Here is a 27,320-nt window from a genome sequence, read left to right as displayed (position 1 = left end):
AAGAGTGCCCAGGACCAAAGGGTGACAGACAGACAGACAGACAGACAGACAGACACACACACACACACACACACACACACACACGGTAGAGTGTGACCTGGAGGAGGGGTGACAGACAGACAGACAGACAGACACATACACACACACACTGGGTAGAGAGTGTGACCTGGAGGAGGGGTGACAGACAGACAGACAGACAGACAGACACACACACACACACACACACACACACACACACACTGGGTAGAGAGAGTGACCTGGAGGAGGGCCATAAGAGAAGACCCAGAGGTGAGAGAGTGAGGAGCAGAACCAAGGCTGCAGAGAGGGCTGAGAAGGATCACTAGTTATTTTGGAGAGATCTGGGAAGGAATCCTCGCTTGCCACCCAAAAAGGGCAAAATTTGATGGTCAATGGAAATGGAAATAGAGTCATATTCCCGAAACTCTCTTAAGTTTTTAATAAGCCCCTGGAGAGTCTTTATATTATAAGTTGTGATTACTATAAATTCTTTTTGCACCAACACTCATGGCAAATTCAGAATTTTGATATAAAAAATAGTTTTAAAAACTACTAGAATTAAAAGCATTACATTCCAGTGCTGTACATAGAAAATGTCCTTTTTTCCCCCCCAATGGAAATGCCTTGTCTTAAGAGTCAGGAGACCTGGATTCTGGTTCTAGCTCAGGTGCTGATTCACTTTGTGACCTTTCTCTCTTTGGGATCAGTTTTTTTGTCTTTAACCTGAGAGAGTCAGACCAGCAAAATGTACTACTCTTGGAAGGCAGGATTTTTTGGTTATCTTGTCCATTTTTCAATCTCCAATGCCTAACACCATGTGTATAGTGACATTATTAAATGTTTATTGAATTGACTTGGCCAGATTATTTCCAAGGTCCTTCCAGTACTAACATTTGGCAGTTCTTCTGACTCTTAAGAAAAAAAAATCAAATAAACAGAAATCATTGGAAAAGTGGGAATTACTAATAGGTCTTTCCTTATCTGCCCTTAATTACAAAACATAAAACTGCCTGATTTTAAATTGTTAATACTGACCTAGTAATTGACCAGGGTTTACTATACAATTTTTCCTGCAAAATTGTATCTGTTTTTCCAGCTTGAAGTATATAGTCATAAATCAAATTAATTATGTTAATAAAATTCCGAAAGAAGATAATTCTCATACCTTCTTGCAGATTCTGAGCAATTCTTGTCTTTTTCCTTGTCCATTTGAGATTTCTTTTCCCGTTACAGAATGACTAGTGTACTTAGTTATTTCTAAGGAAAAGTAGTGCTTTGGGAAAGTTTACATTGTATGAATTAAAGTAAAATTTGAAGTGCTGTTTGATCTGCATCTGTTACCACATGCATGTGGATCCTATTTATTGTGTTGACACATCACACATAATGTGTACGCTTGCATCCACACACTTCTACGTTTACTTCCATAAAAGCTGGCGTTTATCCTCTTTTTGAAGAGGGCCAATAACATCACAAGGTGAGACACCATTGCCCCTGGTCACTCTTTTCCAGTCATCAGAGTCCAGGGGCGAGGCAAAGGCTGGGATGGCTGGCAGGAGGTGACCCTGGCGATGCTCCCTGGCCCCGGCTTCTTGGCCATCTTCTTGGCTGTCAGAACTGATGAATTGGCGTCATCCACTCGTGTGGAGTCTCCTGGTTGGGGGATTTGAGGCTTGTTGTGAGCCTGCCGAGATGAGATTCCTGGGCTGTGACTGCTGTGCGTGCAGACCCTTAGAGATCACTCCTAAAAGGAAAGGGGCCGACAAGGGCAGCCTGAGCTTTCTCTGAAGAGCTACCCAGCACTGTGTGGATGGAAGGGAGAGAACAGAGCAATGGCCAGGCTGGGCCGGGCCCCCAGGAGCCAGCTCACCCTCGTCTCACTTCTCACTGGCATGATTCCTCGTGACCGAGCCTCTCATGGGCATCCTTCTTGGAGGCTGATGCATTCCTTGGTGTAGAAAGCATGGCAGCCGTTTTATTTTTCAGGAAGCTCTTTCCTTGATTCATTTTTACTTTACATAAAATGCTGAGAGGTTACGTTCAGGATCTTACACATAGTTAATGGCAGAACCAAGACTCGTGCTCGGGGTTAAGTCTTTTCAGTGAGTCACCCTGGCCTGTCTCTCTAGGGGTGACAATCAGTGGATAATCAGGAGACGTTATTAAGGGCCTGCTATGTGCTCGGCACCGGACCAAGTGCTGGGGGGACAAAAGAAGCCTTGAAGGAGCTCAGAGTCCAAAGGACTAGATGACCTCCACTGGACTGAAACTGCCTGGAAATCCTCTAACACAGGCTCTAGGGGGCAGCACATACTGTTTGGTTTACTGGTAGATTTTCCCTTTTTCAGCAGAACCAGTGAACTTAATGACTAGAAATGTTGACTGGCTTCCAACCCTTGTGAATCTGTTTGGGGAACTACTCTGGGCTGGGATTAAAATTAAAATGGGGGCAGCTGGGTAGCTCAGTGGAGTGAGAGTCAGGCCTAGAGACAGGAGGTCCTAGGTTCAAACCCGGCCTCAGCCACTTCCCAGCTGTGTGACCCTGGGCAAGTCACTTGACCCCCATTGCCCACCCTTACCAATCTTCCACCTATGAGACAATACACCAAAGTACAAGGGTTAAAAAAAAAAAATTAAAATGATTTTCAAAATCAGCCTCTCTTTCTGAGAGTCCCTTCTTATCCTCTTTAGATAGTGTTTTCTTTATGTATGCAGGTTGGATTATCCTGAACATTGGCCATAACATCCCATAAAATAGAAGACATGATATTTATGGCATAGTGGAGTGACATGGCCATTCATTCCTTTCCCTTCCAGAGCCCTCTTCCCATTGCTTTCTCTCCTCTAGGGAGATTCAAAGGGTGGTATAAGATTTAAGAAATTGAACCTTCTGCTCTATAAACATCCATATAAGATATATATGCGCAGGAAACTGGTAGAAACAAACACACTAAAAGTGAAAGCAATTAGAGACAAAAATAGATTGTTACCTGGAAAATTTGTTAGAATTGAATTCTATTTACATTGCTTAGTGTTTCCTTTTTAAGAACTAAATTAGTAGTTAAAAAAATGGAAATTAAAAAAAAAAGCAAACTACATTTAGCAGTGTCTTCTGAGTGAAACATCTTGAGTATAATAAACTTCTTTATGCTTTATTTGGACATAAGAAGTGCCTTTCAGACATTTCAGATGGGATGTCCGATAGACATCTTAAAGCCAGAGCTTCCAAAACTTGGCTCCTCTTTGCCTCTGAACTCTCGTCCCTGCATTCACTCTGCTGCTCTGGGCATCGTTGTCGTCTCAGGCCAAAAAATTAGGAGTCCTCCTGGCCTTGTCACCGTCTCACCCTCCTCATCCATTCTGTGGCTGGGCCTGGCCTCTGCTCTAGCTCTCAGACTGCTGCCACAAGGGCAGGCCCTCCCCAGCTCCCCCTGGACAAGGCTCTGCCCACTCCTGGCCTTTTTCCATTTAGCCACTAAAGGGATTTTCTTAGTGTAAGTCTGACCATGTGATCCCTCTATTCAGTGGGACTTCCTATCATTTCCAAGATAAAATCCAAAGTCCTGTTTGGCATTTAAAATCCTTTCTCCTCTAGGACCACCTTCATATCTCCTTTCTAGTCTTGTCACTCACTCCTTAACTCCCAGCAGTTTGCTCATCAGTTCAGTGACTTTGGCCTCTTTGCTGTTTTACAAAAAACGGAATCCCAAGCATCTTCTCTGACTGTACTCCATTCCTGGAATGCTCTCCCTCATCTTTGCCTACTGACTTAAAAAAAAATAATTTATATTTTCCCCTAATTACATGTAAAAACAGCTTCTGACATTTAAAAAAGAATTTTGAGTCTTGAATTCTCTCCCTCCCTCCCTGCTTTTCTCTTTCCCCCCCATTCCCCACTGAGATGGTAAGCCATCAGATAGAGATTTTACATGTGCAATCATGTAAAACAGTTTTCCGTATTCATCCTTTTGTGGTGGGAAACTCAAGCAACAACCACAAAAATTAAGAAATAGTGAAGAAAAATTTGCTTTGGTTTGGATTTAGACTCCATCCGTTCTTTCTCTGAAAGCAGATAGATGGCATTTTTTTTATCTTGGGTCTTTTGGGATTGTTTTGGGCATTGTATTACTGAGAATAAATAGCTGAGTTATTCACAGTTGTTCATTGTACAGTATTGCTGTTACCATGTTACAATGTTCCCTTGACTCTACTTCAGTTCATGTAAGTCTTTCCACGCTTTTCTGAGCTCCTCCTATTTTTCACTTCTTACAGCACCATAGTATTCCATTGCAGTTATATAGAATAACTTACTCAGCCATTCCCCAGTTGTTAGGTATCTCCTCACTTTGTGATTCGGTCCCCCTTTTGTTTTTTATCTCTTTGGGGTACAAACCTAGTAATGGTATTGCGGGGTCAACAGGTACATAGGTACGATTTTATGGCCCTTTGGGCATAGGTCCAAATTGTTATCCAGAATGGTTGAATTAGCTTGCAAACTCCCCCTACAACACATGAGTGTCTCCATTTCCTATATCTCTAAGTTCTGTCATTTTCCTTTTCTGTCATAATAGCTATCTCATAGGTGTGGAGAGGTACCTCAGAGTTTTTTAAATTTGCATTTCTTTAATTAATTTAGATTTAGAACATTTTTTGTAGAGAGCTTTGATTACTTTGTCTGAGAATTGCCTGATCATATCCTTTGACCATTTATCAATTGGAAAATGGCTTGTATTCTTATACAGTTGACTCATTTCCCTATATTTGAGAAATGAGGACTTTGTTAGAGAGACTTGTAAAAAATTTTTTTCACCATTATGGTTATTGTGCATTACTCTTAAAACCTATTCCTCCTCCTCCCATTTATTCTTTTGTTTCTCTTTTCATTCTGTCCATCCAAAGTGTTTAGGTTTGACTACTGCATATCCTAATTTGCCCTTTTTTTTTTTTTTAAACCCTTACCTTCTGTCTTAGAATCAATACTCTGTATTGGTTCCAAGGCAGAAGAGCAGTAAGGGCTGGGCAATGGTGGTTAAGTGACTTGCCCAGGGTCATACAGCTAGGAAGGGTCGGAGGCCAGATTTGAACCCAGGACCTGGGTCTCTGGGCCTGCCCCCTGACTTCTTTTCTATCAACCCCAGCCTCCTTCTCTAATCCCCTTACCCTCCTTTTCTTTAGGTTAAGATAGATAGATTTCTATACCCAAATGATTGTATGTTCTTCCCCTCTTTGAGCCAGTTCTGTTGAGAGCAAGGTTCAAGTGCTTCTCTCCTTACCTCCTTCATCTTCCCCTAAACTGTAGAAGCCCACTGATCCTTTAATGTAACAGCTGCTAAATCTTATGTTATCTGCCTGTGGCTCCACAACATTTGAATTGTTTCTTTTTGGCTACTCGTATATTTTCTCCTTAACCTGAGAGTTCTGGAATTTGGCTATAATATTCCTAGGAGTTATCCTTTTGGGATCTCTTTTAGGAGATGCTCTACAATTCTTAAAATTTCTATTTTGCCCTTTGGTTCTAGGATATCAAGGCATTCTCCTGGAGAATTTCTCAAAAGATGATGTCTAAGCTCTTCTTTTGATCATAGCTTTCAGGTAGTCCAATAATTCTGAGATGATCTGGATTTATTTTCCTGATCAGTTGATTTTTTAATGAGATAGTTCATATTTACTTCTATTTTTTCATTCTTTTGACTTTGATTCTTAATGTCTCATAGAATCATTAGCTTCAACTTGCCCAATTCTAATTTTTAAAGCATTATTTTCTTGATTGAGTTTTTTTCATTCCTCCTCTTCCATTTGGCCAATTCTACTTTTTAAAGAGTTCTTTTCCTCAGTGAATTTGTATACCTCTTTTTCAGTATGGCCAATATTGCCTTCTAGGGAGTTCTCTTCAGTGGATTTTTGTGCCTATTTTACCAATTGGCCTATTCTGTTTTTTTTTTTTAAACCTTACTTTTCATCTTAGAATCAATACTGTGTATTGGTTCCAAGGCAGAAGAGCAATAAGGACTAGGCAATGGGAGTTAAGTAACTTGCCCAGGGTCACACAGCTAGGAAGTGTCTGAGGTCAGATTTGAACCCAGGACCTCCTTTCTCTAGGCCTGGCTCTCAATCCACTGAGCCACCTAGCTGCCTCCTCTGTTTTTTAAGGCAGTATTTTCTGAAGTATTTTTTGTGCCTCTTTTACCATGCTGTTGACTTTTTTTTCATGATTTTCCTGTATCACTCTCATTTCTTTATCCACTTTTTTTTTTCTCCCTCTCTTACTTGATTTTAAAAATCCTTTTTGAGCTCCTCCATTCTTTCTTTTGGGGCTTGAGATTAATTCATATTTTTCTTGGATACTTTGGATATAGCACTATAGACTTTGCTGTCTTCTTTAGCGTTTGTCTTTTGGTCATCTTCACCAAAATAACTTTCTATGTTGTTTCATTTTTTCGGCCTTTTTCTTTTCTTTTAACTTAAAACACTGTTAAAGTTGGACTATGTTCCAAGCTTGAGGTTCTTTGTGTAACTGCCTTCAGAGCTAGCTCTGGGGATCTTTTTAAGTTTTCAGTTCTTCCAAGGTGCGCTCTCAGTTCGTGCTCTGCTCTGTGATAACGGCTCCCTGTTCCCCAGTGGGTGGCAGAGCTCCTCCTCAGCCTGAGCCCCCCATACAGAGCTATGACCCATTCTGAGTGGGGGCAATGCCACAAGGGCCTCCCTCCCAATAATCACTGTCTCGCCCCACTGAGAGGTCTGGGGGCTGTCGCTGCTGATTTCAGCTCCCCTCCAAGGCCTGTGGCAGCAGTGAGGCCTGCCTTGGTGTACTGCTTTGTAGCCTGCTTCCACCCACATGCAAGAGATGCTTCAAGCTGGCTTTCTAAATTGTTTTGAGCTGAAAAACTGTTTCACTCCATCTTTTTGTGGGTTATGCTGGTCCAGAATTCATGTTGAGCTGTTATATCATTGTTCTTTGGAGAGTAATTTTGGAATAATTTGGAGTAGAGATAGGTGGATCTGTGTACCTTCCCCGCCATCTTGGCTCCGGCCCCCTTTTTTCAAACCCTTACTATCTTTTTGGAATCAATATTGAGTATTGATTTGGGGTTAAGTGACTTGCCCAGGGTCACCCAGCTAGAAAGTGTGCCTACTGACTTCTGTAGCTTCCTTTAAGTCCCAACTAATATGCCACATTGTCCAGGAAGCCTTTCCAAGCCCCTGTTCATTCCAGCGCCTTCCCTCTATGGGCCGTAGCGGCTTTGTCCTGGATGTAGCTCGTGTTCCTCTCTGCTTCGCCAGTGTCTCTCTCAGTAGGCCGTGAGCTCCCTGGGGGCGGGGGCTGCCCTGTCTCAGCCCCTCTGGAGCTTAGCCCAGTGCCAACACCCGGCGGGCCCTCAATAAATGGGTATTAGCCGCCCACAGTCAGCACGGCCCTCTGCTCTTAAAGGCGTGCGTGCACTCCTGGTCAGGCCTGTGGACGCTGCGCAGAGGCACTCGTCCTCCCCGCGGGCCTCATTTTCCTTCGGGCCAGGTTCTCCCCCAGCTGGCTCGCTCCTCTTCCTGGACAAGCTCTCTCACCCGAGCTTCCGCGCCTTGCTCTCCTCTAGTGCTCTGCCTGCCTCCCCGGGTCTCCTTTACTGACATCCTCCGCCTATCGTCCCCGACAGCCGAGGATGTACGTCTCCTCCGGCCTCACAGCTCGGCCGTTTCTTCCTCGGTGTTCTCTTCTGCTCTCGTGGCTCAGTTGCCCCTTCCCAGTCTGGATCAGCCCCCAACATTTCTTGAGTTCCCTCTCCGCATTCCTGACTGCCTGCTGGTCATCACGCCCACATCACCTCTCCTCTATGGAACTGAGGGCCTTCCTTGCCCCAGCCACATTCTGCCTCCAGCCTTCCATCTTCCTCTTAACGGTTCTGCCATCCAGCTTGGCGACCTGCGATTGTACCCCTCTGTGGCCCTCCCTTTTCTCCCTCTCCTCATCCCTTTCTCTCTGCTTACACAGCCACCACCTAGATGCGGGCTTTGTATTCCCAGAGCATCGCCCATGCAGGGCACTTCATAAATGCTCGTTGTCTGACAGAGTGTGAACTATTAGGACTTAAAATGGCAACTACACATATTCAGGCACTCTCGCAATACTTTATTGTGTATGTTTTATTGTTAGTGATTTGACATGGGTAATTTCTCACCAGTGTCATGAATTAAAGGAAAATTATCACACTTACCTTTCTTAACTTTGATTAATTTTCCAGGGCTTTTTTTCCCCATCCCCTTTTTTAGTATTTAGTCAAATTATAATTAGATAGACTCTCCATTCCTTTCAGAAAATTCATCAAAGGATAGAAAAAAGTATTCTTTAAACTAAAGTAATAGAAAACTAATTCCACAGACTTGCTATGTCCTAACAGATCCTTTTTGATCTTTTGCTAGAAATGAGACTATAATTAATATTGAGGTTAAAATAATTCAAAGTGTATCCAGCCAGCTTTATTGTACAAACATATTTCTAGAATACACATTACACAGACATAATCATAGCTATCTTCAAAATAGTAGGAAAAGTATATTTATATTTAGAAATTATTTTATCTAAAAGTTCTATCCATAAGCTATCAGCCAAATCATGGTTACTCATCCCTTATTCACCATCAGTTAGTTTTCACTATCCTGTATTGGTGAAGCCTCTAAAGAGCAGTACTAAGCACAGAGTAAAATACATAGAATCAGCTATATTATGCGAATAATTGAAAGTAAAGGTAGAAACTGGAGAAACTTAATTTGTACCTATGATAGGTACCTGGTACATAACAGGTGTTTAATTGATACTTGCCTATTTAATTAATCGAGTTAAAAACCCACAAAAGCATGCCCATATTCAGAACCTAGATAATTTTTAATTGCCTAGTCAAGAGACTATATAGGTTTCTTGATGGTCATTGTGAACCATACACATTGTCTTCCAAACAAGTCTGTTAATAATGTAAGATTCCAAACAGCCAATCTGACCTAATTTAGAAGAGTCTGAACTTGCCTTATATTCACAATGAAACTGTAAGATAGGAATTAACCCTGGAAGTCATTATATCTGTTAGAAAATGAAAAATCTCCTTTTCTTGGATGCTCTCCAATATTAGGGAAAGCTAGTAAGAGAAGAGATATATTAAGTAGCTTAAGGGTTAAAAATTAAAGGGTTGGACTAAATTTATAAGAGTGCAGTTTCAGTGGAATGAGAGTCAGGCCTAGAGACAGGAGGTCCTAGGTTCAAACCCGGCCTCAGCCACTTCCCAGCTGTGTGACCCTGGGCAAGTCACTTGACCCCCATTGCCCACCCTTACCACTCTTCCACCTATGAGACAATACACCGAAGTACAAGGGTTTAAAAAAAAAAAAAGAGTGCAGTTGCTGAAATTATTACTCAAGTCATAATGACTTTTTATGGTAGTTTATTTACAAAATAGAAAGAGTAAAGTAGAGAGAGAGAGACAGAGAGAGAGACAGAGAGAGAGACAGAGAGACAGAGAGAGACAGAGAGAAAGAGAGAGAGAATGAGAGAGAATGAGAATATTACTCTGGCCTGTTCCAAACCAGGCAGGGCTTCAGAGGTCCCAGCAAAGGGGGGACCCAGAGGTAAATTAAACAAGAGTTCTAGCCACGAGGCCTCCTCCAAGAAGAGGGGCCTCTCCAGAGGGTAGTCCCTCCAGAAAGCCACAAAAGGGAGAGTCAGCCTTTTCACTTACCCATGTGGCAGTCCTAAGGGAAGATCCAAGATTAGTCTAAGGTCGCAAGCCGGAGCACCTCCAAGGCCAACTTCATAGGAGACAAAGCTGGTCACAGGAAATTACTACCATTTTTAAAGACAGTTCTTTGCATCACTTCCTGTGCCTTCTATCCATTTTTATGTGGACCGATTGCAATTTAACTTTGCTCTGGACTGCCCAGGCATTTTTGTCAGTCACTAATACACATGGCTCATAGACCTCTCCCCACCCCCCCACTTAAGGATTAAGTGGGGGTATATACATTCCTGGTGACTAAAATCTAAATAGGCAGGGGAGAGTTAATTCCAGCTTCACAGTAGCTATAAGTCAAATAGTAGTTCTAACCATACAACTTGTGAGGTGGTAGGAATGATATATTTTCACAAATACTACATACTCCTTTTATTAAGAAGTCTTTAATTCTCTGTAGAATAAAATTTTCATAGAGCTTATAAATATTTTATTTCCATGGACAAAGTTAACTTAAGGTAAGAACACTTAAATTAGTATCCTTTGCATGTTTGTTGATAGATTCCAGAGAATCTTCGATCTTTCTTATCATGAAAATAGCTACCTTGGTTATTGGCCAAGTTTTCCTGGCTTGAAAAAGTCATTTTATTAAATTCTTCCTTTCTGTGCCAGTCTAAGTGCTGGGTATACAAATATAAGCAGAATGGAAGACAGATCCTGCCTTCAAGGAAGGGGAAGACTGCAAGGGAAAGGGAAAAGGAGATAGGAGCTGCCCAAAGCTTGGTGGTGAAGTCTGGAGTCAGGAGGAGAGCCAGGAAAGGATGGCTAGCCTAGGCACTTCCTCAAAATCAGTGATTCCCAAAGTGGGCGCTACCATCCTCCTGGTGGGTGCTACAGTGATCCAGGGGGGCAGTGATGGCCAGAGGTGCATTTATCTTTCCTTTTAATTGCTATTAAAATAAAAAAAAATAATTTCCAGGGGGCTAAGTAATATTTTTTTCTGGAAAGGGGGAGGTAGACAAAAAAAGTTTGGGAACCACTGAAAATGGAGGGTCTGGTTGGAACTTTCCATTAACAGGAGGGGCTGCTGGGCAGAGCAACCTTCTAAGGTAAACCCACTTAATCAATGGGATCAATGGAGACACAATCTAAGTTCTTGAAATCCAGTTCTTAAAATGGGAAATTTGTCTTTAAAAAATAGCAGTCTTAATTAAACCCTTTCTCTATCTCTCTCATTTTTAAAAAATCCTTCCCTTTTGAAGGTGACCTAGGAGTACCAGATCTTAAACTATACTATGAAGCAGGGGCCATCAAAACAATATAGTACTGGCTAAGAGACAGAAGGGAGGATCAGTGGAATAGACTTGGGGAAAGTGACCTCAGCAAGACAGTGTATGATAAACCCAAAGATCCCAGGTTTTGGAGTAAAAATCCACTGTTTGATAAAAACTGCTGGGAAATTTGGAAAACAGTATAGGAGAGATTAGATTTAGATCAACATCTCACACCCTTCACCAAGATAAACTCAGAATGGGTGAATGACTTGAATATAAAGAAGGAAACTATAAGTAAATTAGGTGAACACAGAATAGTATACTTGTCAGATCTTTGGGAAAGGAAAGATTTTAAGAACAAGCAACAGTTAGAAAAAATTACAAAATGTAAAATAAATAATTTTTATTACATTAAATTAAAAAAGTTTTGTACAAAAAAACCCAATGTAATCAAAATTAAAAGGGAAACAACAAATTGGGAAAAAATCGTTATAACAAAAACCTCTGACAGAGGTCTAATTACTCAAATTTATAAGGAGCTAAATCAGTTGTACAAAATATCAAACCATTCCCCAATTGATAAATGGACAAGAAACATGAATAGGCAATTTTCAGATAAGGAAATCTTTTAGGAAAGTAATAAATGTTGGAGGGGATGTGGCAAAATTGGGACGTTAATGCATTGCTAGTGGAGTTGTGAATTGATCCAACCATTATGGCTGGCAATTTGGAACTATACCCAAAAGGGCCATAAAAGACTGCCTGCCCTTTGATTCAGCCATACCACTGCTGTGTTTGTACCCCAAAGAGATAATAGGGAAAAGACTTGTAGAAAAATATTTATAGCCGCGCTTTTTGTGGTGGCAAAAAACTGGAAAATGAGGGAATGTCCTTTGATTGAGGAATGGCTGAACAAATTGTGGTATATGCTGGTGATGGAATACTATTGTGCTGTAAGGAATAATGAACTGGAGGGATTCCATGTGAACTAGAATGACCTTCAGGAATTGATGCAGAGTGAAAGGAGCAGAACCAGGAGAACCTTATAAACAGAGACTGATACACTGTGGTAAATATCTAAAGTAAAGGACTTCTGAACTAGCAGCAATGCAATGACCCAGGACAATTCTGAGGGACTTATGAGAAAGAATGCTACCCACATTCAGAACTGTGGGAATAGAAACGCAGAAGAAAAGCAACTGCTTAAACACATGGGCCAATAGGAATATTATTGGGGATATTGACTCTAAACGATCATCCTAGCGTAGATATCATTAATATGGAAATAGGTCTCTTGACCAATGACACATGTATAAAACTCAGTGGAATTGTGCGTCGGCTAAGGGAGTGGGGTGGGAGGAGAGGAGTGAAAGAACATGAATCATGTAACCATGGAAAAATATTCTAATTTAAGCAATTAAATAAAATTTTCAAAAAAAAAAAATCCTTCCCTTCTGTCTTAGAATCAATTCAGGTATTGGTTCCAAGGCAGCAGACTAGTAAGGACTAGGTAAGTGGGGCTGAATGACTTGTTAAGGGTCACACAGCTAGGAAATGTTGGAGGCCCCACATCAACCCAGGTCCTTTCATCTCCAGGCCTGGCTTTCAATCCACTGAAACTCTGCTTTTGCACCATTTTAATGGAGTCTAATAGGAAATGATTTAAATATTATCATTATGAAATTCATATACACTTCATGTTTCATCACCATGAAGCAAAACACAAGGCCAAAAGCATGTTTTTATAGATGAAAGTAGTGCTGCGGGTTTAGTCATTTGCTTCATGATTGTTAAATTTAAAGGAATCTCATGAACTTTAGAATATGGAGAATTCTTGTTGAATTGTAGCATTTGCTTACTTTTAAAATTTTATCCAGTATCCACTAAAACCTTGTTCTGATAGCCTGTTGTGGCAAGGGGGTGACACTAAATACTTAAAGGGTATTTTGGCCGATTATAAGTTCCCGCGAGCCTTAGCAGATTGGAAAAGCTTCAAGTGGGTAAGCAGTTACTGGTTAGCCATCATCTGAGAATCAGCCTACATGTGGACAGCCTCATTAACGGGACTGGCAGCCGGCCACACCAATGGAAACTCTCTCTCTCTAAAGTATAGGAGTATTGAAGAGAGGGAGGCAATCATGTGAAGCTATTTAAAGGGGAAATTATTTTAAATGAACAATGTTATAGTGGGGTCTTATCCTGTTTTAATGATGTTCTGAAGCTATGTTGTTTTTTGTAGGCCATTATCTGTATTGTCTGTAGGTACACATGAAGATAAAGATTTAGTTTTGCCTAAGTAGGGAGGATATTTATTTTTTTTTACTTTACCTCTTCTATCTTTGTATCAGTTCTAAGACAGAAGGACAAGGGCTAGGCAATTGAGGTTAAGTGACTTGCCCACGGTCACTCAGATAGGAAATCTCTGAGGTCAGATTTGAACCCAGCACCTCCCGACTTAGGCTTGGCTCTCTATCCACTGAGCTACCTTAGCTGCCCCAAAAAGGTTTCATTTCAACAGTCATATTTCAGTCCATTGCTGTATACCAGACACTGTGCTATGTACTGGAACTACTAATAGAATAAAACCTTCCTGGCTCCCACAGAGTGTATGTTCAAGTCAGGAAAACAAAAAGCACTAATATATTTATATATATAGGACAGGTATAAAGAGAATAAATACAAAGTAGTTGGGAAGAAAAGGCTTCATGTAGCAAGTGGTCCTTACTTTGCCCTCTTAAAGAAAAAGATAGAAGTGAGGACCGAGCGAATGCCAGACATGGGACATGATAAGCTCAGATAGTAGCAACATGTTTCCAGGCGATAAAGTGGGAAGATATTCTGATGTTAAAACGTTGGTCTGCACAAGCTATGTTAGATTTTCTTCCCTTCTCCTTTTCCAACAAGTTTAAAATTTTTAGTGTAACACCAAGCGAACGTTATCTTTAGCCTTTTTAAAATAAGTTTTGCCGTTTTCTCTCTTCCTCCAGGAAAAAGTGCTATTTTGAAGTGTCTCCTGAATATCCACAAAATTTTTCAAGAGAATGACCCAGCATATATTCTAAACGACCTCTATATCTCAGATTATTGCATATGGATTCAGAAAGCCAAGTAAGTTGGGAGCGTGCTTGTGAATGTGCCTCTGTTAAAGCATTGGAAGGTAGTCTGTTTTCTGAACGTCTTAGTGAGGCGTAAAAATGAAATAATTTGAATAAGAAGGAAAGCTAAACTCGCCAATACCTAAAAATGAAAGAGTCACTCAAAATGAGCAAAGGAAAGAGTTGAAGGCAGCTGACTGAACTCTTTAGTTAATCCAGATAGTACTGAGTTGTTGAAAGAGTCTAAAATCTTAATGTTTATGCGTTATCATGTAGAACTGATGCATATATATATATATATCCAGTGCCTCTTTCCTCGCTGTTCAAATTTTACATCTCAAAACAGATCTTGTTTAGCATTTCCTTAGCTATTAATATGTGTATTAAGGGACATCTGCTTATAGTTAAAAGGCCTGAGGGGAAAATGTAGCCATTGCCAGGACAGACTGTCCATCATCCAGAGCCTTTGGAGTATAATAATGATAGCATGGCAGAGCCCTCTTAGATGTATTATTTCTTACAATCCTCACAAAAACCCCGGGATAAATAGGTGCTGTTGTTATCTCCACTTATCTTCTGTTGAGGAACCTTCAGTGTCTTGCTGAGGGTCACAGGTCTGAGGGAAGTCAGATTCAACAGTGACAGGTGATCTAGGGTAATTATTTTTTAAAAATATTTTATTTTCCCAATTGCTGTCATAACAATTTTCATCATGCATTTTCTGAAATTATAAGATCCAAAATGTCTCCCTCTCTTCCTTCTTCCCCCTCTCCTAAGGATGGTAATTTTGATCTGGTTTATCCATGTATATGCAAAACACACTTCCATATTGGTCATTGTTGCAAGATAATACTCACACAAAACCAAACCCCCAAATGAAAGCAAACTAAAGTAAAAACCAGTGTGCTTTGATGTGCATTCTGACTCCAGCAATTCTTTCACCAAACAGTATTGCTGTTGCTGTGAACAATGTTCTCCTGGTTCTGTCACTTCACTGCATCACTCTATGACGGTCTTTCCGGCTTTTTCTGAAATCAAGCTCTTCATCCTTTCTTAGAGCACAGTAGTATGCCATCACCGTTATATGCCAAATTTGTTCAACCATTCTCTAAGTTAATTCTTAAAAATACCTATAGCTAGTAGTGTATGGAATGAGCATCACACATGGAAATCCGGAGTTTTATAGGTTTTATTCTGTGCTCCATTTTATTCAAGAAATAAGAAACAGGGGCAGCTGGGTAGCTCAGTGGATTGAGAGTCAGGCCTAGAGATGGGAGGTCCTGGGTTCAAATGTGACCTCAGACACTTCCCAGCTGTGTGACCCTGGGCAAGTCACTTGACCCCCCATTGGCCATCCTTACCAATCTTCTGCCTTTGAGCCAATACACAGAAGTTATGGGTTTAAAAAAAAAAAAAAAAAAGAAAGAAATAAGAAACATGTTGTGTTAAGTCTAAAGATGCAGCTGAGTTTAATATGGCAAAGTATCTGGATTATTTGTTCCATGGATCATGGATTCCAAGGATCTGTAACAGCATAGAGTCCGGTGCATCTTTATAGTTGAGGAAACGGAGACCCCAAAGGGTTAGATAACTTTCCCAAGGCCACACAGGACCAGAGCCTAGATTTGATCCTGGATCTTCCTGACATTCAGTCCATGTTCTTTTCCATGTACCCCCTGACTTTTTCACAAATTTTAGAGCCTTCTATTGTATAAGCTGTTTTCTGTTAACTGAGCATGTGGGAGGTTGCCATGTACAACTCCACTGAAGGAATAGATGATATTTAACTTGGAAAAGAGAAGTGACGACTCTTCAGATATTTGAATGCCTCTCCTGTGGAACAGGAATTGGATTATTCACCTTTCGCCTCTGTTACTGGGCCCTTTATGATATCTGGGATTCCTCCTGCCTTACGTCCTTCAAAACAGAGCTTCAAGAGGCCGCCTGGTTATACTGCCTTGTGTGAATGCTGTGTCTCTTCTTCTTTCCCCCCAACATAATGTGTGCCTTCTCTGAAGGTGAAGACTTTTGTTTGTGCATTTGTGTCACCAGCAGCTACCTATATCCCCTTCTGAACTTCTTTCTGCTTCTGTTCCATCCGTATTTTCAAACTTTTTTTTATTGATGCCTCTTTCTTTTCTTATCATTATCGTTGAACTTCCCTCCTGTGTCCCCCCTACTCTCCCCAAAAGCCCTCCCTTATAACATAAAACAAATGTACACATCAGGTGTAAAAATGTAAGTTTCTTGCACTTCTAATGCACTACTTCTCTGTCAGAAGATGGGAAGCATGATTCATTGTCATGTTGAACAAGATTGATTGCTGTAACGTTGGTACTTCTTTAGTCATTCAAAGTTGTTTTCTTTAAGATGCTTTCTCTTGACTCTTGTATATTTGTATTTCATAGTTTCTCCTCAACTTTCATTCCTTCATCTGGAATACTTAAAAGTTCTCTGATCTATTAAAAATCCATTCCCAGCTTCTCCCTCAAGGATTATACTCAGTTTTTCAGGGTAAGTTATCTTTTCTTGTGAACCACTATCTTGCTTTTGGAGATATTTTTCCCTTCTTTTTTTGGTTGTTACTGCCAAGTCTTGTGTGATCCTGATTGTGGTTACTTGAACTCTATTTTCAGCTGAGTATAATATATATATTTTAAAGTGTTGGCCTGAAATCTCTAGATTTTGGCCATGACATTCGTGAATGTTTTTAATTTAGCATTTCTTTCAGGAAAGGTGAATTTTTTCAATTATCAGGTTTCTTCCTCATTCTAGTAGATCTGGGCAGTTTTGTTATATAATTTCTTGAAACACTGTATTCATATTTTTTGTCTAGTCTTGGTTTCAGGCAGCCTAATGATTCTTAGATTATTATTTCTTTACTTATTTTCTTGGACATAAAAAAAATTGAATATTTTATTCCTTACTTTGGTGTTTAGGCTGGCTTGTCACCTCACTTTTCACTACTTGTGAGAACTCATGAGTTCCCTGAGTTTGAGCTGGTTTCCTTGGCTTATTACTACTTCTACAAGCTTCCACGTTTGTCTGAGTTTATATTCTCTTCCCTGATGGCAGCTTTTCTCACTGGGCCCACTGGCTTCTGCATTTATTTAACCTCTGCTAGCTGCCCTTGGTCTCTGTGTACTTCTGGACTGGATAGAAGAACTTCTGTTTTTCTTTGGCTTTCTTTGTTTTTGTCTTCCTGGGATCCTTTTCACATATTTGCAAGGAGTATATGTGGGAGAGCTGGGCTTTTCTACAACTTTCCAGATTGCCATCTTAGTTGGAAATTCCAGTACAATGATTTGCTTCATAGGAGACACCTAAGAAATATTTTTAAAATTAATTTATGCTTAGACTTATAGAATAGAACCATGACCAATAGGTAGAAGTTATAAGGAGGTGGATTTTGACCCAGGATAAGTAAAAAAAATAAATTGTTTCTAGAAGTGATTTTTATTAGTTTCTTGTTGATATTGGTATCTCTCATCACCTACATTTTCCAAAGTGTTCCTCCCCCAACTCCCTACCAGAGAACTATCCTTATAATAAAGAATGTTTTAAAAGAAGAAGAAAGAAAAGTCCAAGTCAGCCATTATATGCACATTTCACAATCCTGGTCCTCCACCTCTGCAAAGAAGCAGAGTTCTATCTCCTCTTTGCTGAGTTTGGCCATTATATTCAGAAAGCAATCCGGTTTGTTGTTCTTTCCATTTTAAATAAGAAGTTCTCAACCATCACAGGTATCCAAAATTGAAATTATTCTGAGCAGTTATAAGTTCCCCTTCCCTAGAGTGTTCTGGTGATGTGGAGTTGTCAGGAGCTTAAAGTGGCCGGAGAGACTAGGATCGATCCAGCCTCGATGTACCTCGTGCCCAAGTGGGTAACCAGGCGTGCCGGGCCGGGGGCTTCCCAGGAGCCTTCCAGGGCGAGGAGAGCGCCGGCCCACCGGCTGTCCTGGAGTCTGCAGGCGAGTCTCCCCTCCGTGTCTGCGGTGGGTCTTGGCTGTGGTTGGTCACTCACAGTTGTAGGCCGTCATTTGTCAGGAATGTTATAGAAAAGGGGTTGCACTCAGGGTCCCTTCTGAGTCCCTAATTCACGTCTTTACTGAAATGAGTGTTCAAAAACAACGGAAAGCATTCAGCTGGGTTTCTTTTCAAATCCACAGGCACGTTTTCTTCTTTTAAAAACTGGCTTGTCTTTTGTAGATGACTTTTTAATACCGAATATAATTATACCTTGCTTTAGAAGTGGCATACGTGGCGCTTTTATTTTCAACTTTTGATTATGGGAAGTAGTCATATTTCACAACTTAAAGAATTACGGAGATAATTAGGTGAGCCTTTAATACTGAAAATGCTGAGACACTGCCAGAGACAGCGCCTGTTAATGTACAGCAGGTGGTCTCCGTGTTTGTGTGGAAAATCCAGATTCAGCCAGAAGGAAAATGCCATCTTTAACCCCTGAGGTCATAATGGCATGTCAGCGCCTCACTTGATCCTCCGGCTAATTGAGCTTATCAAACACCCTGCGGTCGTTTCCTGTTATTACTTTCGTTTTTTGTAATAAAATTAAATTTAATTTGTCTGTTCATGCAGGATTTTGCATTTGTTAGTGTGGTATTTCAGGTCAAAGATGTTATAAACTTATAGGGCAACCATCAGACATACCTGCATTTGGTTTCCATTAGTTGTTTTATTTATTCATGACTTTCCTTTTAATTTTAGAAAAGGAAGAAATTTCATGAATATAGATGACCTCAAGTGGTAGTAGAAATAACGAGTCTTTGCCTTTCCTTTTAAAAATGTTATTTGGTTTTAAATTATGGAAAAGAAACTAATGTTTTAGGCTAAGAGACGACTTCTTTCTTGCATGTGGATCCTGGTTTATTTCATTAACCCTGCGACGTTTCTTTATCAAACATAAGTGGGAGAATCTGAAGAGATTTAGTGTGAGAACTTGGTCTAGAATGCTCATGTTGCCTCCCAGAATTCTAGTTCTCCTACAGCTCTTGCTGCTTTTCTCCATCGTTTCTAGAAGGGGGAAAGCCAGGCCTTTCCTGTAACTAAAATGCCTTTTCCCAACTCTTTGGTGGATTCGCCTTTTTGAAGAGGAATCTCACTTTGCTTCTGTCAAGGTACCTAGTGAGGTCCCCGATTTTAATGGCAAAGCTGGGTTGTGTCAGGCATATATATTTTTAAATTGTGTGTATGTGTTTCTATTTTTTATCATTCGTTTTTTGTTTTGAGTTCCAAATTCTCTCTTTTCTTTTAGCTCCTCCTCCTTGATCCGTTGAGAAGGCAAGTAATATGATGCCCCTTATACGGGTGAAGTTAGAGCATAGTCTTTTCAAAGTTGTATTCTTCCCCAGGCAAAGATTATTTTTTTCTCTTTTGGCTTGGAAAAGTCCTCATATACATGCTTTAGCAGTTTAGTTATTTATAGGCATGCTATAGAATAATCACATTGGCTATCCTATAGAGTAGTAATTTCCAGTATTTTACCAGTTTTTAGCCATATATATTTAGAATAATCCTGTGACAGGCGGGATGACTAAACACCTGTTCAGCTCAGCCATAGAAAGTGATCAGTTATCCAAAATTATCAGAGATTTTTAGATAGCTGATTATTCGGTACAAATTCAGCCTCAGATACTTACTGGTTGTAACTGAGCTTATTTGACCTTTGTCAGCATCTACCTTTAAGGATTGTGAGGATAAAGTGAGGTAGTATTCATGAAGTATTTTATAAACCTTAAAGTGCTATATAGATGTTGGCTTATTATTATTATTATATAAAAATCATAACATATTGACAGATGTTATGTTAGATTATGTTCATTTTATGATCTGATTTTTAGATTTTTTAGAAAGTTAGATGTAGCTTGAATTGACATTTTTAGGATATTTAAACTATTATAGTAATTTGAACATCAGTTTCAAAAATAACTTTACAAATTCATCCTGGGTGTAAGAGTGTTTTTTTCTTTATCATAGGAAAAACTAATATATGCCAATGTACATTCAGCGATATCTATTCATTGTGGTTTCATATATAAACTTATTGGCTTTTTTCCCTTATCACCAGTAGTTCAGCATTGTCCACAGGGCATTGTTGCTCTTTATTAGACTTATTACACATATGCCAATAATTTATAAGATTATAAATGCTAAATAACTATAAATATACAAATGCTCTCCATAAATATACTGATGGAGAAACCTTGCAAAAGAATTATTCCCCTGACTTTTAAGATTTGTTGCTAAGAACTACAAGGTAATTCAGCAATACTTATTCTCTGAATTGTAAAAAGGACTCACACTTATAGAAATAGAGTAAAATAATTTAATTGTAGAATAAAAATTTCTTTCAATTTTGCAACATCTTTCTTTAGAAGAACTCAAAGCACACAACTATAAAAATTATCACAAACCTGAGGCCTGAACAAAATATGATTGGGACATTTGAGAATTTATATTAAATTTTAAAATAGAAAATGACCTTGTCACCAACAATACTTTTGGATACATCATCTTTATGACATTTTCAACTGTAGAGGGAACTAATTAAAAATTATTTAATGGGATTTTTTATTTTAATATTTTTAATTTGGAAAAAAGAAAATTTTGAATATCATCAATTTGTAAATGACAGATAAATAATGTTTTTCCAAAAGAAAATGATGAGAAATGAACAAGTTTCCTGAATTAAAGTACTATCTATAGATTTACCCAAGAAACAATTTTGAATTTCATAAATTGTTTTTTAATTTATCACTCTTAGACCAAAAAGTTGCCGAAATCCCAATTCACATCTTGGGTGTTTTTGTTTGTTTTGGAATCATTTTTGATATTGGTGTAGCTGATTTAAAATGTTGGTGATTTTGCTTCCTGGATCTCAATTTTTTTTCAAGTATATGATTGAATTTTGGGTGAACAAATTATTATACTGTCTTCTCTACTTTTGTTCTTAAATCCTTTTGCATCCTGAAGAGTATTCACTTGTACTTTGAATGAGTATGGCTGGTGACTGATTAATCACAATTTTGGAAATCATTCTAGTCTTTTACATATATTTTAAAAAGTATTTTGGATTATATTTAACATAATACTTGGGTAATGGGTTTTGAATCTTTGAATATAGAAACACTTGTGCAACTACCACACTTGGAAAAATCTGTATTTGATATAGCTTTGTCAGGAGAGTCATTTGAATGGAGGCAAAAGTAAGCCTTTTTCCTAAATTAACAAGCATTTTAGTAGAATGTTCTGTTTCCTCTGCTAGTTGAGATTGAAATTTAATCCATTTTGTATCTTAATTACCTCAACTGAAGTCAGTAGAAAGTGGTATTTTATTGTGAGAGGTGTGAAACCCCCGTAAATAAACAAGATTAATTACTTTCACATTATGGCATGAAGGTGATAAGATTGATTATGATTTTTTATTTCTTTTCCTTTCCTGCTCTGGGAACTGTGAATTAACTCCTGTGGCAATTAGAAACTAACCAAATGATAAAATCTAGGAAATGTATTTTTTTGTTTGTTTGGGAGAGTGAAATAACTTGACATTTTAAATAATTGTAACACATTGTCTAGATATGTAACTTTCTGGAAATAATGTCTTAAAATTCAATTCAGTATTTTAATGATGGTTTACTGAACAACTACCCCAAGAAAGGCACTGATAAGGCTACAAAAATGAATTAGACTCCATTTTGATCTATAGGAATTTAAGATATATCTGTAGGATGAGGTAGGGGAATAAATAGGCTAAAATGTGAATTAAATTATAAACTCTTTGAAGGCAAGACCTGTGTCTGATTTCATCTTTTTAATCTAGGTATCTAGCACAGTGGCATGTCGTAGGCCCCTGAATAGTACTTGCTGAATGGAACAAATGACTATAATTCAGAGCCTGTGAAAATGTGTGAGATGGATGTTCTGAAGCTTCAAAGGAAAGGGCTTAACTCTGGCTATTTGGGAGGGGATTTGGGAGTGAATCAGCAGTCCAGGAGCCAGAAATAAGAGCTTAAAAGGGAAACTGCTCCCTACCCTCAGGGAAGAGACAAGCATCTGTTCTGGGGAGGAAGGCCACAGAAGAACTGGGGGCCTTGGGAGAAGCTTCATGTCAAAGGTGCCTCCTGGCCTGAGTCTTGAAGGAAACTTTGGGATTTTGTGAGGTGAACATGAAGTATATATTCCCAGTGTGGAGAACAATCGTGGCAAAGGCTCAGAGATAGGAAATGGCTGTCCTCTTTGTGGAACCACAGTGAGAAGGGCCTCTTGGCTGGATTATCTGTGGCGTGAAGGAAGCGCCATGTGCAGGAGGGCGAGCAGGGCCTCAGAGGACCTTAAATGCCAAGCAGAGGGGTGCCATGATGTGCCTTTAAAAAATGGACAAAATGATGGGGCCAGAAACCAAGCCTGAAGTTCAAAGGGAGACAGACGGATTTGGGTGGGGAAATTTTGATTTCATGAAAACCGAGACCCAGAACAGGGATCTAGAACTAGAGAGAGAGGAGATACAGGAGGTACTTTTGGGTGGGGACCAGCCCCATAAAAGTGACAGCCAGAACCATATCGGAAATGAAATGAGGCTGCAGAGAGGAAAAGAGTGGTCAGAGCAGTCGAGAAGAGAATGAGGAAGGGGCAAATGCTGCCTAGTTTGAGGAAAAGAAGATCTTAGGATTCATAGTCTATTATTAAGGGTGAATTTTGGTGATAGAAGTTAAAAATTAACTTATTAATGCCTGCATGCCATGTAATCCTTTATCAAAATTAGTCCTTAGGTAGTATTTCCTTTGTTACATGAAACCATCTGGAAAGTGGAAGCTGAAATAAGTTTTCTTTTCTGTTTTTAAAGGATTATTGGTTGACCTCCAACTTGAGAAGCAGCATAGTATAGAGTTCTAGAATAAACGTGGATGTGTGCCGTCTCTCCAACCTCTAATAATGTGTAGTTCTTTAGGTTCTTTCTTAAAGGGTGCTGAGTTGTCAGCAAACTTCAGTCATATCTTTGGAGTCATCCGTTCATCCCTTTTTACTGAGATCCAAGAAAAAATATTCATACTGTACTTTGCCTGTAAGTATACACCTGCCTTCCAGAAACAGCCTTTTAAAAATCTGTCATTCTTCTAATCCAGGCATTTCTGTCTTGGAGAAAGGTCCCAGATGACCTCAGCCCCCTCTCTGTCCTCGGCGGCTCTCCTGCACTCCAGTTTGGGGATAAACTCCTCTTCTTCTTCATCTAATGGAACAAGGGCATTCTCCTAAGCCAGCCCCTCTAGGACTGGCTGCCCAAAACAAAGGATTCCATTCTGGCCTTTTCAGAAAATGAGGAAAGAGGGTTGGGTGTTAGGTTAGGCCGTTCCTAACCATCCTTTCCACCGGGAGGGAAACGCAGAGGAGATGTTTTTCATTCTAAGTTTCATTCTCAACCTTCATTCCCAGGCCTTGGATTTAGGAGTTCGGCCTACGGGAAAAGAGGAGAAAATGTGGAAGGGACTTCGTCCTGGAGAAATATTTGTTCTTTTGTGTTTTCAGTTAAACTAAGTGCATTAACCCTGGGAATGTGAACGAGGCAGGGTTGGGTGTATCATTTTCCCCTCAATTGTTGTCACTCCTTAGTGAAATCACGTTCTTTCCCTTCTGTTCTCTCTCACTTGGGAGACCTTCTTTGCTTTGGTGAAAGGGCTCTCAGCAGTGTGGATACGCCGTCTACCTGCGTCATCTGTCTTCAGATCACATATGAAGCTCAGGTGATCTCTTTAGGGTTTCTTACTCGTCTTATAAGACAAATACTTTTTCTGTCCATGCATAACCTCAATGATTTTCTATGTTCACTTAAATATAAAACGTAGAGTTATTTTATGGAAGGTGGGTGACTTTTGAAAGATAGATTAAGTTGATCTAATGAAGACTAGAGAGGCAGCTATTGCTTAGTGATTAGAGCGCTGGGCCTGGGGTCAGGAAGACCTGAGTTCAAATTCAGCCTCAAATACTTCCTAGTTGTATGACCTTGGACAAGTCACTTAACTTCTGAACACCTGACAAAAAGATCCACTGGCTCCATTAGAGAAGGAAATGGCAAAACCATTTCAATATCTTGCCAAGAAAAATCTCAAAAATAGCTGTAGCTCATGGGGCCACGAAGGGCCACGAAGGGTTGGACATGACTGCGACAAAATGCAGAATAATTTTTATATATCATTGTTATGCTAAAAAGTGTGTGTATACACACACACACACACACACACACACACACACACACACACACACAATTTACAAAAGGGTTTGCTGACAATTACCAATAAATCCAATTTTGCTCATCCTTTTCCATGAAACTAATTATTTCCCTACTGAGACCCCAGGCCTGTCCTGCCCAAAGCCCTTGTCACGGACCATTGGCCTATTGTCCACTGAGGTCCTTTTGATTGACAAGCATTTACATTAGGACCTGCTTTAGAGAGAGCACAGGACTGGGCCCATGGGGGGCCTTTTCTGTGCGCTTGGGTTAGGATCTAAATTTCACTCTGTTCGTTGCCTGGACTTTGTGCTAAAGCTCCTATGGAAAGGCTCCCTGCTCTGGGCCTTTCTTCTGCCATCTTTGCCTCTCTGTGACCCTGCCTGCTTGGCCAGCTATATGTGGGCAATGTTGACCTCTAGCTTAAATTCCCAAGACTCTAAACAACTATTTGTATATACATATTTTTAAACCAAGCTATTGTTAAGTGCAAAGATCTAATTGTTATTTCTATATTTTAATTTTTGGTCCAGAAACCCAAATTATCTTTCTCATAAACGATCTTGTTAAGTAGGTGTTCCTTTTCCAGATCCTCCTTTTGTTCCTGAAGCCCCAACTTCAGTCAGCAGGTGTGGCTGAATTACAACTTGTCCCTCCCCTAATTTTTTTTTTTTAACTAGAACTTCATAATCTTTAGCTATGCTTTCTGGGTCTACTGCTCTTGTTTTCATGCTTGAAGAATAACCTCTGTATCCACATGAAGGACTGTTTGGGGGTTGATTTTCATCAGGTTTGAGAAGCTCCTGGCGACTCTCATTCATCTCCAGGATGACTGCCACAGGAGGGAAGCAGACATTTCCCTTGTTCGTGTCACACTGGCAAAAGCACCCCTGAATCTCTTCACTGCTCTTCCCCTCTCCCTCTGACCGTTGCTGGTTGGCCTCTTCTCCATCTGTGGATGCACCTCATTATTGCTCAGAGCCCAAGAAGCTCCTTTGTCTTGAGAGGCTTTAGCTCCTTCCTCTACCTGCTCCTTGCCTCTACGAGGCCACTGTTCCTATTTCACAGTATTCCAACCTTTTGACACAAGTGAAGCTTGCTCTCTGCCTCTTGGTTTTTCTTTCTTTGTCTTCTTTCAAGGAAGACTTCCTTAATAACTTCAACTGTTGAAAAACCCTACATCTAGCCCTTATTTAACACTTTAGTTCTTCTTTGGTATGGGTAGAAAAACAGAAGTGCACTCTTTTTAGCAGGTCATTATTCCTGAATTCACTTTGCCCACCATACATTTTTCTCAGTCCTTTGTGGTTGCTGTTGTTGGCTCCTATAAGCTAATTCTCATGACTATTTACTATTGACATTGGCTGTGGGTGGACTTGGGGGCTTGTTTATGGCTGGTTTCCTGCCTTTTCTCACTATATTAAATTAATCTGCTTTGCTTAACACTTAGCATTTGTTACTGGCCTTCCTAAGTTAGGGATAATGGGGAGAGGCCACACTAAAACCAAACACTGAAAGACCAACACCAGGGCTGGGAGATGGCTTAGAGACGACGCTGCTCTAATACAGACAATCACAGGCTGGAAGGGAATTGGGTCTCTCACAGGGTTTTGTCCACTTCTGCTCCTCTTGATGATACAGAAAAAAAGGTTCACAGGAAAGTAAATCCAGGAAAATATAAATCAAGGAGCTTGTCTCAGACCTTCTTGCTCACTTGATCTTTCACTGGCAGGTCTTCCTTCTCTGGGATGAATCCACACTCCTTGGGCTCTCCACAGGGACGGGTAAAAGCAGCCCCTCTCCCTGCCTCAGCCTTGACCAGAGTCCTCAAGGAAAGCAGTTTCCCTTCATTCCATGGAACTCTCAGCTCTTTTGAGACAGCCCAAGTGTTATCCTACATTAAATATATAATTTTCTATTTCCTCCTAACAGTATACAAGAATGGGAGGGAAGTGGACTGGCTACTCATAGTGATATGATTAAAAATAATAAAGGCTGCTATAATCATAGAAATTAGTATTTTAATTAAAGCCATGCTGAACAGGAACAGCTGATTTAAGTAGGCCTACATCAGTAGAAGATGTGGCCCAAAGAGACTCTGGGATATCATCTGGGATTTTAAAAGCGGGAGACTCCTTTACTTCCTGCTCTTCTGAAAGAAGTACAGGGAGTAAGTTTAAAGAGTCCTCTGGCAATTCCAGTGACATAGAACCTTCTGGATTGCAAATTATTGTGGCTTTAAGTTTACATAATAGATCCCTTCCTAGTAAATTTGTGGGGGATCCAGGCATTAAAAGAAAGGAGTGTTCGATTGATAAAGGTCCGAGGCTTACCATACGAGGAGAAAGTTTTGGGACCTTTTGAGGTGTTCCTGATACCCCTACTACGTTTAGAGAGCCAATAGAATTACAGTTTACATCTGGCTTGCTCACCAGTACTGATCTTGAAGCCCCAGTGTCCAGTAAACAATCATAATATGAATTTCCCACTTTTAGGGTTACATTTTGTTGCATTCACTTGATTTGGGTTGTGTGGTTGCCCTTTACTTTGTTGTGACCGACCATCTCTGAATTGCCAGATTTAACGTCCTTTTCTCAGTCCTCTTCCACCCCTGACCCCCCCTGCAGCTGGGAACGACATCAGCCCCCAGCTTGTCGTGGCTCTCTCTTGCTCTCTGCTGGATCTTCATCCAGATCCTCCTGGCTGCCTGCTCGCTGGATGGCCCCCAGGCTCCACCAGCCTCCCTCCACTCAAGTGTCATCCCTGCAGGGGAGTCTCCCAGCTGTTCCTCTAGCCCTCACCTCTGTCCCCCACTGCCTGGTCACATCTTAAACTCGGCACATCTGGCCCTTCCCCTTGAGAAGGAGACCTTCTGTGGGGGTGCCCCCAGGCTAAGCCCCCCCCCCCGCCCTTCCCCCGCAGCAGCAGCCACAGCCTGCCCTGGCCACCCACACAGCCTATCTGGCCGCACCTTTCTCGAC

General features: G+C 40.3%; 1 protein-coding gene across 1 annotated transcript in view; it reads left to right on the top strand.

Annotated features, from left to right (window-relative positions):
• SHQ1 (SHQ1, H/ACA ribonucleoprotein assembly factor) overlaps window positions 1-27,320 on the top strand; it is a 113,948-nt gene that overhangs the window by 58,928 nt on the left and 27,700 nt on the right. The window contains 1 exon segment of the mRNA XM_044661992.1: window positions 13,990-14,110. Within this exon segment, the coding sequence (XP_044517927.1) occupies window positions 13,990-14,110 (121 nt within the window).

The sequence above is a fragment of the Gracilinanus agilis genome, chromosome 1, assembly GCF_016433145.1.
Source record: "Gracilinanus agilis isolate LMUSP501 chromosome 1, AgileGrace, whole genome shotgun sequence".
Classification (NCBI taxonomy): domain Eukaryota; kingdom Metazoa; phylum Chordata; class Mammalia; order Didelphimorphia; family Didelphidae; genus Gracilinanus; species Gracilinanus agilis.
Note: the sequence above shows the minus strand (reverse complement) of the source record. Positions and strands in the feature narration are given on the sequence as shown.